This window comes from Amphiura filiformis, chromosome 17 (assembly GCF_039555335.1).
Source record: "Amphiura filiformis chromosome 17, Afil_fr2py, whole genome shotgun sequence".
Lineage (NCBI taxonomy): Eukaryota > Metazoa > Echinodermata > Ophiuroidea > Amphilepidida > Amphiuridae > Amphiura > Amphiura filiformis.
This window is the reverse complement of record NC_092644.1, coordinates 41,954,967-41,967,169: the sequence shown is the minus strand read 5'-3', so window position 1 is coordinate 41,967,169 and position 12,203 is coordinate 41,954,967. Positions and strand designations below refer to the sequence as shown.

The following is a 12,203-nucleotide window of genomic DNA, read 5'->3' as shown; positions in this document are numbered from 1 at the left end:
GTATTAGAAATATTCAATCTAGACAGATTGAATATAATTTAATTCAATTTTAATTTAAGGGATTAAAAATTGCTTAGATTGATTTTTAACCCCTTAAATTAAAATCAAATTAGATTGAATCGAATTGGATTTTAAAAAATCAAAGCGATTTAAAAAATCGAATTAGATTGAATTCTAGATTGAATGTTTCTAATTAGAGAATAAAGGTATTGTTTTTAACCGCTGTAGTGCATCTATCGTCTCATATAACACGGGCGACATCATTATTTTAAGGAAACAATGGTATGTGTACTTTTGTTCACGAAATGAGACAATGGCGTGCCTTTTGTAAACCAGCATTCTTGAAAATGAGCAACATAAGGGCGTATTACACTAAATCACTGCGCGAAAGGTGCAATGGTGATGAGTTCCGGTTAAACGTATATGGCTACATGAGACAATGTGGTGTCCTTAGGGACCATGTTCTTCGTGAGGTTGGCATGTTCTGATTTAAATGAAAGATACTAACCTATTAATGACTAAAATAGATATGAAATTATACAAATCGATTTCACAAGAAAAGTAGGCCCTGTCCGAATTACTGCTAACGGAACAAGTTTTAATGCTAGTTTTGGTGTTGAAATAGCGGCGTCGCTTTTCAACATAAAAAAAAAAAAAACTGATTCTATAAAGTTCCCCAAAATTGAAGCTTAAATAAAATTTCAGTCCTTAATTAATACAGGGATGACGTAAAAAGTGAAAAATATTGTCACGCCTGGTAAAAATCGCCGTTTGAAAAAGTTGATTTTTACGTGCTTTTCAATGGAGAAGTTATTTGGTGGTTTACGCCCTTGAAAGCATGTTAAAAAATGGTGGAATGAGCTATAAAATTCGGAATTTAAAGTTATTAAAGAAAGTTTTCCCCTAAAACTGATTTATTTTGATATGAGAATATTCTATTTTATAATCCCGAAGCTTTCAAACAAGATTTTAGAGTATAAATTTCTGGAAAATTCGTTGGAAACAGGGTTTGGTACCAAAGCTGGCAATGGCGGCCATGTTTGTTCAGGTATACCATTTTGAGCTTAGAATCGAATAACCATTCAACTTTTAAAATTTTTGTTTAAGAAAATGGTACAATAATTGAAAAACGTATAACATGAAATGCGTTTATAAGATACTCTCGGAAACATTTATCCCATCAAAGGTATCCAAGTACCTCCAACTGCCTTATCAATAGCGTTTTAAGGTGACGTTTCTATTTTCCTCTCAATTTTAACGAAATTTGGTCGGTATATGGCGTTATTAGTTACAATGCGGCCGTTTTCAATTCTCTAGAGGGAAATTGATTAACCAAGTTTGTGACGAGTTTCTTTGATTGAAGATATTGTAATATTATCAGACATTGGGAGAAAATATGCGCGCAAGGGGGGGGGGGGGGCGTGTCTTTATACCCCTACCCCTAACGTTTTCGACCTAGGCATATACTCGTGCAATGAGGTGATGCTTGTCATGGGGGGGGGGGGTCAGAAACATTTGTGCATTTTGCTTATGTAATGTGCAACTGAAGTTATTTGACTCACTGTTGTTAAAGTTTTAACTATTATGATGTCATAATTGTATTTAAAGATGATAAAACCTGCTATAAACTCTGCTTATATCCATAATGGTCAAAAGTACCCAAAATGGCGGGTTTTTTTTAATGTATCAAACATTGTTTAGAGAACCCTTATAGCAGATTGGTGTAATGTACGAATTAAAGAAATGACACTTTTTCTTAGAATAGTTTATTGTTTCCAAAAATAGAGAAAAGTTAAAAAAAAATTGAAACCTCTTGTGCGGTTCAAGGGCGTATTACACTAAATCACTGCGCGAAAGGTGCAATGGTGATGAGTTCCGGTTAAACGTATATGGCTACATGAGACAATGTGGTGTCCTTAGGGACCATGTTCTTCGTGAGGTTGGCATGTTCTGATTTAAATGAAAGATACTAACCTATTAATGACTAAAATAGATATGAAATTATACAAATCGATTTCACAAGAAAAGTAGGCCCTGTCCGAATTACTGCTAACGGAACAAGTTTTAATGTTAGTTTTGGTGTTGAAATAGCGGCGTCGCTTTTCAACATTTTTTAATAAAAACTGATTCTATAAAGTTCCCCAAAATTGAAGCTTAAATAAAATTTCAGTCCTTAATTAATACAGGGATGACGTAAAAAAGTGAAAAATATTGTCACGCCTGGTAAAAATCGCCGTTTGAAAAAGTTGATTTTTACGTGCTTTTCAATGGAGAAGTTATTTGGTGGTTTACGCCCATAATGATTGTTGACTTAACCACGGCCGTTCGCCGCCTATGCGTGATGTCTACTTTTATCTAGAGCGCCCTCAGTTTTGACTTAAGGAGTCTTATTTGGTTTAAGTGGTGTTGGGCGATACAAAGAATTATAATTTAAAACTACCGATACCAATTAGCACACAAAAGTATAGCGGTACTGTTGATTCAAAATTCCCATACCGCCCAACCCTACATAGTTACCGAATGTAATCGGTCGCCGATAATGGCGACGAAATGTCCTTTCGAAGTTGAAAATAGCCCATTTTGATCACTAGAATAGACCCACAAAAACACTCCCAATTATATTTTATTAATTTTTCAAGTAAACCAGAAGCTTTAGATAAAAATGCTATCCAAGAGTTACCGTTCACACTCCTTAGATGCTTGATAATAGACAACTTCTGTCCGTACACCATCGCTAAATTCACTGCACAAAATGCGAATCATACCGTACGGTATAGCGTATTTTAGTCAGAATATTGGAACATAAAAACAGTTAATAATCATACTCGCTTTATTTACAAGTAAAACAGATGCTAATGATAATAATTTGTGCGAGCATAACAGTGTCACAGTCCATATACTTTGCAGAAATGATATGACATGTACTGATAATACACGCACTATACTACTGTACTACAGTACATGTACATGTAAACTCTACATAGAAACCCAAAAGTATAACATGTAGTGTGTGCGCGCCGACTGAAATCATTGTGAGTTGCAATTTTGTTGTCAAACCCTTACGAAGCATTAATTTGGTTCGTGTGAGATACGTAACGATACGCTATGACTTTTCGCTTGTTTTTACCAATCTCGATAAATTCTCCATTTTTATATTTTGTCCTTCCGTAGTTCTTTACGATGCGTAAATAGTGTATCGGTATGTTCTGATATCATCGTCGCACTCTTCCGAAGAACCAATTTGGTCCGATTTACAAATGTAACGCTACGCGATGAGTTTTAGCTTGTTTCAACCAGCTACGTAACTAAATGCTCTACGGGCCAAAATTTCCGATAAAATTCTACATTACATAATTATTATAATTTTATGTACCGGGTTCCGTAGCAATTTACGGGTTCCGTAGCAATTTACGGGTTCCGTAGCAATTTACACGTTCCGTAGCAATTTACACGTTCTGTAGCAATTTACGGGTTCCGTAGCAATTTACGGGTTCCGTAGCAATTTACGGGTTCCGTAGCAATTTACGGGTTCCGTAGCAATTTACGGGTTCCGTAGCAATTTACGCGTTCGTAGCAATTTACGCGCTCGTAGCAATTTACGGGTTCCGTAGCAATTCACGGGTTCCGTAGCAATTTACGCGTTCGTAGCAATTTACGCGTTCCGTAGCAATTTACGCGCCCGTAGCAATTTACGCGTTCCGTAGCAATTCACGCGTTCCGTAGCAATTTACGGGTTCCGTAGCAATTTACGCGTTCCGTAGCAAATTACGCGTTCCGTAGCAATTTACGCGTTCCGTAGCAATTTACGGGTTCCGTAGCAATTTACGGGTTCCGTAGCAATTTACGGGTTCCGTAGCAATTTACGGGTTCCGTAGCAATTTACGGGTTCCGTAGCAATTTACGCGTTCCGTAGCAATTTACGCGTTCGTAGCAATTTACGGGTTCCGTAGCAATTTACGGGTTCCGTAGCAATTCTACGGGTTCCGTAGCAATTTACGCGTTCGTAGCAATTTACGGGTTCCGTAGCAATTTACGGGTTCCGTAGCAATTTACGGGTTCCGTAGCAATTTACGGGTTCCGTAGCAATTTACGGGTTCCGTAGCAATTCTACGGGTTCCGTAGCAATTTACGGGTTCCGTAGCAATTTACGGGTTCCGTAGCAATTTACGGGTTCCGTAGCAATTTACAGGTTCCGTAGCAATTGACGCGTTCCGTAGCAATTTAATGGTTCCGTAGCAATTTACGGGTTCCGTAGTAATTTACGGGTTCCGTAGTAATATACGGGTTCTGTACAGTCACAGTTTATGTTTTGGTGAAAAAAAAGACAGAATTTTTCCACCCGTCTACATTCGGGCCACTGACCGGGTCTTCAAGAATCGGACTTTCACTTTGGAATAGATTCAATTAAACTTACATTAATTGCTTTAGCTTAGAGACAAAATCATTGTTAAATTGAAGGTATTGGACACTTTTAACTATTATATAACCATGATCTAATGGGATTTTAAGGAAGCTAAAAACTTAACTTTCAGTAAGCTTAAAACTTAACTTTCAGTAAGCTTAAAAACTTAACTTTCAGTAAGCTTAAAAACTTAACTTTCAGTAAGCTTAAAGCGTAATAATTATGTATTACGTGTCCATATCTTCAACGTACTCATCAGTAACGGTGGGCATTCGCTGTGTAGGCGTCTGACACGCCACAAACGTATATACGAGACTAATAGTTTACCCCCTCAGTTTTCGTTGTTTTCGATAAAAGTAGACGTTAAAAACGGCCGTGATAACACGGTTTGGAAGTAATTTCTTCATATTTTTGGTGTTATCTGTCGTTTACATATCCTTCCTAAAACACAAAAGTACGACCCTCTCCAAACACCTAAATTAGCTAAAAATTTAGGACATGTTACAAAACTAGGCTATAGGGGAAGGTGGGGCATAACGGAACACTTAACTTTGAGGATGCTCTGTGACGTCACCATAAGTAATATGACTGTAAAAATTATATGTTCAGTTGAAGTTTGTATTTACCTTTAATATACCATTAACCAATATAACTTGAATCTTACAATTTTTTATAAAAATGAAGAAATATTTTCAACAAAAAAAAACTGTTTTGCCCCACTATCGGGGCAAAACGGAACCCCCTATGGGGCAAAACGGCACCCTGGGCGCAAACTTATATCAGTTATTCCATCGGTAGGCCCTAGGCCTAGTTATATGTAGGTCTATATTCAGTTACAATATTAAGTGGGCCTACCATCTCTGTGGAGTGAGTGGTTAACTTCTTATAGGCCAAGTAGGCCTATAATATGTATGACCAATATTTGATTAGAAAGAAATATTCAGTAGGCCTACCATCTCTGTGGAGTAAGGGGTTAACTTCTAATCATTAATTCTGTCTGTAGGTCTAGTTATATGTCTATGTTTCAGCGAAGTGTTTACCATGTTCGAGTAGGCCCCTAGATAACGCCTACATTTCCTTGAGTGATGTTATGTCCAATTGGGGCAAAACGGAACCCATCTGTGGGACAAAACGCCCGGGGCAAAACGGAACCCTGTTCCGTTATGCCCCACACCTAGGGTTCCGTTTTGCCCCATACCCGATTTTTTAGAAATAGGTTGCATGCATAATACATCGTAGCATATAGGCCATGCACTTAATACAGCTCATGGCTAGTACCTTCGTGTTTACAATATACACAAGTATTTGGGAATCCGATATTAATGAAGTAAAATTTCAGCGCATTAAACATCTACATATCTTACACCAGACGGGTAGTAAATTTTTGACTCGATCTTGCTCGAATGTCAGTGGATTGTTTCAGATAAAATTTTTGTTGTAAATCCTCGTAGCCATACTTGTGTTCCTCAATATAATTTGCATAGACGGCAGTATTGCCAAGGCCTATTTTTCCAGGTGGTTCCGTTTTGCCCCGGGGGTCCGTTATGCCCCACCTTCCCCTATTGTCTAGAATTTTAGAAGAGTACTTTTAATATTGGCCGGTTATTTTTCACACAGCGACGTTAACTAGGCAATGTACTATTACCTATAGGCTATAACATTAACTAAAACACCAAAGTACGAATATTTCCAAACATCTAAATTAGCTAAAAATTTAGGACATGTTAAAAACTATATTTTCTAGAACTTTAGAAGAGTACTTTTAATATTGGCCGGTCAGTATTTTTCACACAGCGACGTTAACTAGTCATATCCCCATACTTATAACGTAGGGCTATTTGTAGAGGTCACTCGTCAATGGGAAAGAGCACTGTGTATTGTGTATAGGAAAACGGACAGTAACTGCAGTATGAACCCCCGGGTATGAACCCCACAAAACTGCGAAAATGCCATACGGCCGAGTGGTTTTGCCGGCTCTCTCCGACCATCATGCCACCCGCCGCCTGAGAAAATTGAAGAATTTACCGCCCTCATTCGTAATTGACGACGGGCTTTGCTTAGCAGACAAAATCGCATTTTCAACGTTTGTGAATTTTATTTTGGAGCATAGAATTGAATTGTAAGTAGTAATTGTAGAAACTAATAATCTGTAAAAATGTGTCCTTAATTAACGTAATTCGAAAGTATTGGGTATATGGCATGTTAAATAATTAGTTATTAGAAGGGTCATACAACTTTTAATTTATAAGCTTACCTTACCTTCAATCAACAAGACAAGTACAACTTTTACGTTTTAGTTATTAACATTTTTTATCTTTTAATTACAGTTTTTGAGTTACAAAATATGCTCATATCAAAGCCTTAACCTATCAGGCCCCAGGCTAGCCTATAATTTGGTTCACCTCAAGTTTGGTAGTGACGTCAATGCTCTTTCTAGGTACTATGACAGGGAAACCTCAGTTAACACATTTGCTAGTCAGTCAAAATGGCCGAAACCGGCAATACAAATTTACATTGAAATTTAAAAGAAGCTGTTTAAAAAAGAAACCTTCATAAATATGTTGTAGACCTATACTTCACTTGACCCAAATATATGATTTTTTTTGGTGATGAGAGACTCGCACATGGAATTTCAGAGAGATTTTGATAGCAGTTCCATTATAAAAAAGTGCTATCGTCATGAGACTAAGATCTAGAAACACCCCCGTAATGCTGTTTTGGGGAATTTTGCCAGCAGAATCTTTTTGATGAAAATCAATCTTTGACAAGATGTAACTTTGCTACGGAAAGTGCTATGACAAAAAGGTTTTCAGTGTTGGCTTTCTTAGCTCAAGGGCTTTAATTTGATATATAAAATGATGCAGTTTGATGGCAAATTTGAATTCACCTGGCATACCTACTCTTTTGCGGTTGCGCCGCAAGCGTGCTGACAAACCGCCCCTGAGCTCGTGCGTGTACACTCAGGGCGTTTAATTTTACACGCACGATTCGATACTGCGGCAAGCGAAATAAGCACCTACGTCACTACCGAACTTGAGATGAACCAAATTATAGGCTACATGTGCGCCTAGCATTTACCCATACGATAGTTTGGAGATGGCTGGGCACGTCATATGACGTGACTTGTTCGAAAATTCTAACTTTAGTATGAACAACCGCTTGTGATACAAAAGTTAGAAGGTGCAAGTATTTGTGCTCATGTCTGGCACATGTACAAGGTTGCCATATACAGGGCCCAATGTCATGCATATGAATAAAACTTCTTCCTCAAGTTAATTATTGTCTCAAAAATATGAGGATATTGTTCTTGACAAGTCACATATTCCTTCATCAATTCACCTTGACTGTACTCAAGAAAAACGTCATTTTGTGTCAATTTTTCTCGAGTGATCGTCAGACATCACACTGTCCCCATTTTAATAAGGTGATCAACACGTGTAGTGCTGGGCTCACATGTTCAAGAACCGGAAGGGTATCACCATCAGTATGCAATGACAAGTCAACCTTTGCAAATCGGGAGATGGATTGATTTGCCCAGCACTGGATTTTGCCATTAGTATTTAATGAGTGGCACTGGCCGGTCATCAAAACAACTTTGATCAAGCAAGGCTGCAGAATTAAACGGACTCATAATATGGTCGGAATTTGTACTTCAGCGCTTGTGTTTCCGGTTAAAAGTAAGCAAATACTTCAGCTAAGATACATAAATGTTAGCCAAGCTAAATTGTAGCCAAATTGGACAATCTAAAAAAATGTTTTGATGCGTTTTAAAACTTAAGACGATATGATGACTGAACGTGTTATACTATCACCCTCTATCTTCTATCCACATAGTAATTATTGTGTCGTCGTGGAGAGTAGATAGATTTCTCGATCAAGGCGTGACCAGACTGGGTATACGATTAAAGCCACATTGCATTTTGGGGCAGAGCCAAAACAATAATGTTGGGTCACAATCACATGGATAACAACATCAACGAGTTTACAAAAACAACATATCACAGAATTTGGAGAAAATTGTGTCCTAAAAAGTGTTTCACCATCATGACCATGACGATCAAAAACCTCAAAAACCCCACAAAATAAATTGCCAATGTGATGGGCAATTCCAGTTGAAATCCATACACCCCCTATGAAGATCAACATGACCTTAATCTCCTACATAGGGAGTGTGAATTTCAAATGGGGTTACCTGAATGGGTGACTCCATTTGAAGTCTACATACACCTGCATGGGGGATTAAGGTCATGTCTTCCATAGGGGGTGTGTGGATTTCAACCGTAATAGCCCATTTTATTTTTTTTTACAGTTGATTTAACGAAAACTGCTCAAGTCACTATCACGTGTTAAAGGTGATCCAGTAGGACAACAGCATGTCTTTAGCAGATGAACTCTTGGCTGATCTGGAAGAGATTGCGGAGGAAGGGGAGGATGAGGACCTCAATGATGGAGAAATGAATGATGAGATTGAGGATATTGATGAGATGGAGATCGAAACAAAGATGGACTCAGTCCGAAATATCGCCAAATTAAGACATAGCGCAGAGGTATGTACATGTAAGATGGAGATGTAGGTTTAATAATATTATTGATTCCAGAAAATACAGTACTAATTTTTGTTGGGTTTAAGAAATATTATCCTGTTTTACCAAATGAAACACCTTAATCCTAATCCTTAGTTAGAAAGGTAGAAGCCAAAAAGTGTACCACATTTAAAAGCATGTAAGCTACATTGATACCGATGCCTCCAACAGAACAAGAAGATTTGCCCCTTCATTTTGCAGACCATTTTGTCCAATTTTTTTTCTCATTTCTTCACAAAATGCAAAAAGAAAAATGCATGGACAACAGTTTCTAATGCTCATGAAGATGCTAATATCATTTGACTTCAAATCTTTGCCAAAACTGCCAGCAGTACAATATTCTTATCCCTATTTTTGACAATTCAATGTCGCAAATTTTCCATACTATTGTACACAGGGCTATACACAGTATGGACTCTCCTTGTTTATAGTACCACTGCCATCATTTATTCTCAAGAAATTATGATGCATTGTATATTAATTTGAATTGTTATTTTGTGTGCATTCCAGTTGGCCAATGTTTTGTCTCAAATAGAGCATTTCCAGAAGAACCCCAGGAATGGAGAAGGTAAGTTGATATCACATATAAATTTGGGCTATTCCAGTTGAAATCCATGCACCCTCTGTGAAGACATGGCTTTAATCTCCCACACAGGGAGTGTAGATTTCAAATGGACTAGCCCATTCAGGTAATCCCATTTTAAATTCACATTCCTTGTGTGGATTAAGGTAATGTCTTCCATAGGGGTGTATGAATTTCAACTGGAATTGACCAATTGAGGAACAGATCGTGTGCAAACATCATCAAGGGTATGATGTAAAGGTTTCGGCTCATAATAATGGGGTAGCTTGTGGTCATGGGATTGATCCCTGCGGCACTAATGTGTTGTGCAAGTGCGCAGGATATGTCACCTCAGCCAGGTGTAATAATCTTCATATGAGAGGAAGTGTGCTACAATCACTCCCTTGTTTAATAATTTGTGTGTATCTCAGTGGCAGTAGAATAAAATTGTTGAAGTGTGCGGGTACTACAATGGTGAAGTGCATTAAATAACCACCAAGATTTATTTGATTTTTGGCCCCACACATATGTAGGGCTTAAATGTTATCATCCTAGTGGTTGCCTGTTTGTCTGGTTATTTCTTTGTTTGGCTGTCCAGGTGGAAGCAAATTCATGAATCCACTCTGCAGCTTAAACCCAATGACCGATGAACTTCAAACTTGGTATGGCGATGGTGATTGGATATGGTGGCCTGATGTACTAGTGTTGTTTATATGTCATGTTATTTGCATATTTACACACCTTTGTGTGGGGGCTACCTTAATTACGAACCATGTAATTCTAGTTTAATGACTTGTTCATGATGGCCAATCATTCCAGGTAATTGCTACAATCACTCTACATCTGCCATCTCTCGTCATAGCATATTTGTGATGCAGTGCAACAAAGTGTTTTTCAACATATACGAGGGGGTATCCAAAAGTTTTTGACATCACTCAGAAGGAAAAGAGCTATATTGATGAAATTTTGACAGTGTAATCACTGGTCCTTTTGTACATTATGGTCCAAAAATGATCTCCTAAGTATGTTTACTTTCTTTACATGTGGCGCTAGATGGGCAGTAGGTGCATAACCTGCAAGATGGTGAAAATTGAGGCATGCAGCGTGATTAAGTTCCTGCATTTGGAGGGTTAGGCCTACAATGCTCAGAAAATCTATGATGAAATGAAAGCTATCTACGGTGATGATTGCCCATCATATGGTACTGTTGCTTTTTGAAAAAGGAATTTCCAAACTGGCCACATGTCCCTCACAGATGAGCCAAGAAGTGGGCGTTAATCATTTACGGATGATGCGGCCACAGTGAAGAAACTCAAGAAAGTGGAGGATCTTATCATGAAAAGGTTATGCGCCTACTGCCCATCATAGCGCCACCTGTAAAAAATTAAACATACTTATGAGACCATGTTTGGACCATAATGTACATAAGGACCAGTGATTACACTGACAAAATTTCATCAATATAGCTCTTTTCCTTCTGGGTGATGTCAAAAACTTTTGGATACCCCCTCGTAAATTAAAATATACAGAAAAAAATAAGGAAAATAATAAGAATTTGGGATGCTTTTTCACCTATAAAATATTAATACCATGATCAATTTTAGCAAATGAGGTGTCATTTTTTAAAAATGAGGTGTCATTCTTTAAAAAGCTTGCAAAATGCTTTCAAAGCAGAAATACTGAACTCAAAATTGACTTCACCTGCAAAGTGCCCCTTTTGATGTGAATCTATTTTGATATAAATTTGGGGAAAAGGTTTGCAAATTTTGATTTTACACTGTAAATCTTACAAAAAAGGATGATTACAAGCTGCTGCAACAAAACCTCTATTTATTATTATATTGATACTTGATGCTGTAGATGCTCTCAATTACCCCAAGGGGAGAAAAGATGATCTGTTTCAGTTAGTTTTTGCCACAACAGTAATATTATTCTATACAAAATGGCAGTTGGGTTTCTCATGTTTCATTTTATAAGCCTAGCAAAGATGAGTATCACTTGCATCAATGACAGGTATGGTGATGGTGGATGGTTTCTTAATTGCATTTGATTTATTATAAAGTTACTTTCAGTGATGTAGCAGAACAAAATACATCTATGGGCTCATATTGAAATTCCCTTACACAGGAAGGTGTGCGCCATCCTGCAGCTTTCCTGTGCTAGCCTTCTTTGTTAAAATCCTGGGCAGGGTGTATCACTGATGCATATAATCCATCCATTTTATGACTGAGCTTTCCTGAGGCGCTCGCTTAGTGAGGGGAATCCTGCCTTCTTTCTGTGTGAAAACGTGGTAGGGTATTTCAATATGAGCCCTAACGCACAAAGTAACTGCTCATTAGCCATCATTTCATTGTTCGATAAAACAAAAATGACAAAATATACATTTTGTTATGGAAGATGTGTCTGTAATTGGACACCTTATTTGTGAAAATTGATCAAAAAACAACATATTTTAGGTCAGAAAGTCTGTTATCCTCCAATTCAAAAGTGACACTTGATCAGATTGTCAGTAGACATGTACAATCATTACCCAGGATAGCTGTGCTGTGATATCCAATTGATGATCTCAGCAAGTGTCACTTTTGGTTTGGAGGATATCTGACTTTCTGGCCTGATTTTGTTGTTTCTTGTTAAAATATAACAAATAAGGCATCAA

The 12,203-nt window shown here is 37.7% G+C and overlaps 1 protein-coding gene across 1 annotated transcript in view; it reads left to right on the top strand.

Moving 5' to 3' along the window:
- Positions 1 to 6,453: 6,453 nt before the first annotated feature.
- Positions 6,454 to 12,203, top strand: part of LOC140137808 (U4/U6 small nuclear ribonucleoprotein Prp31-like) — a 99,603-nt gene continuing 93,853 nt past the window's right edge. The window contains 3 exon segments of the mRNA XM_072159593.1: positions 6,454 to 6,521; positions 8,712 to 8,949; positions 9,496 to 9,553. Of these exon segments, the coding sequence (XP_072015694.1) occupies positions 8,776 to 8,949; positions 9,496 to 9,553 (232 nt within the window). The 5' untranslated portion in view covers positions 6,454 to 6,521; positions 8,712 to 8,775.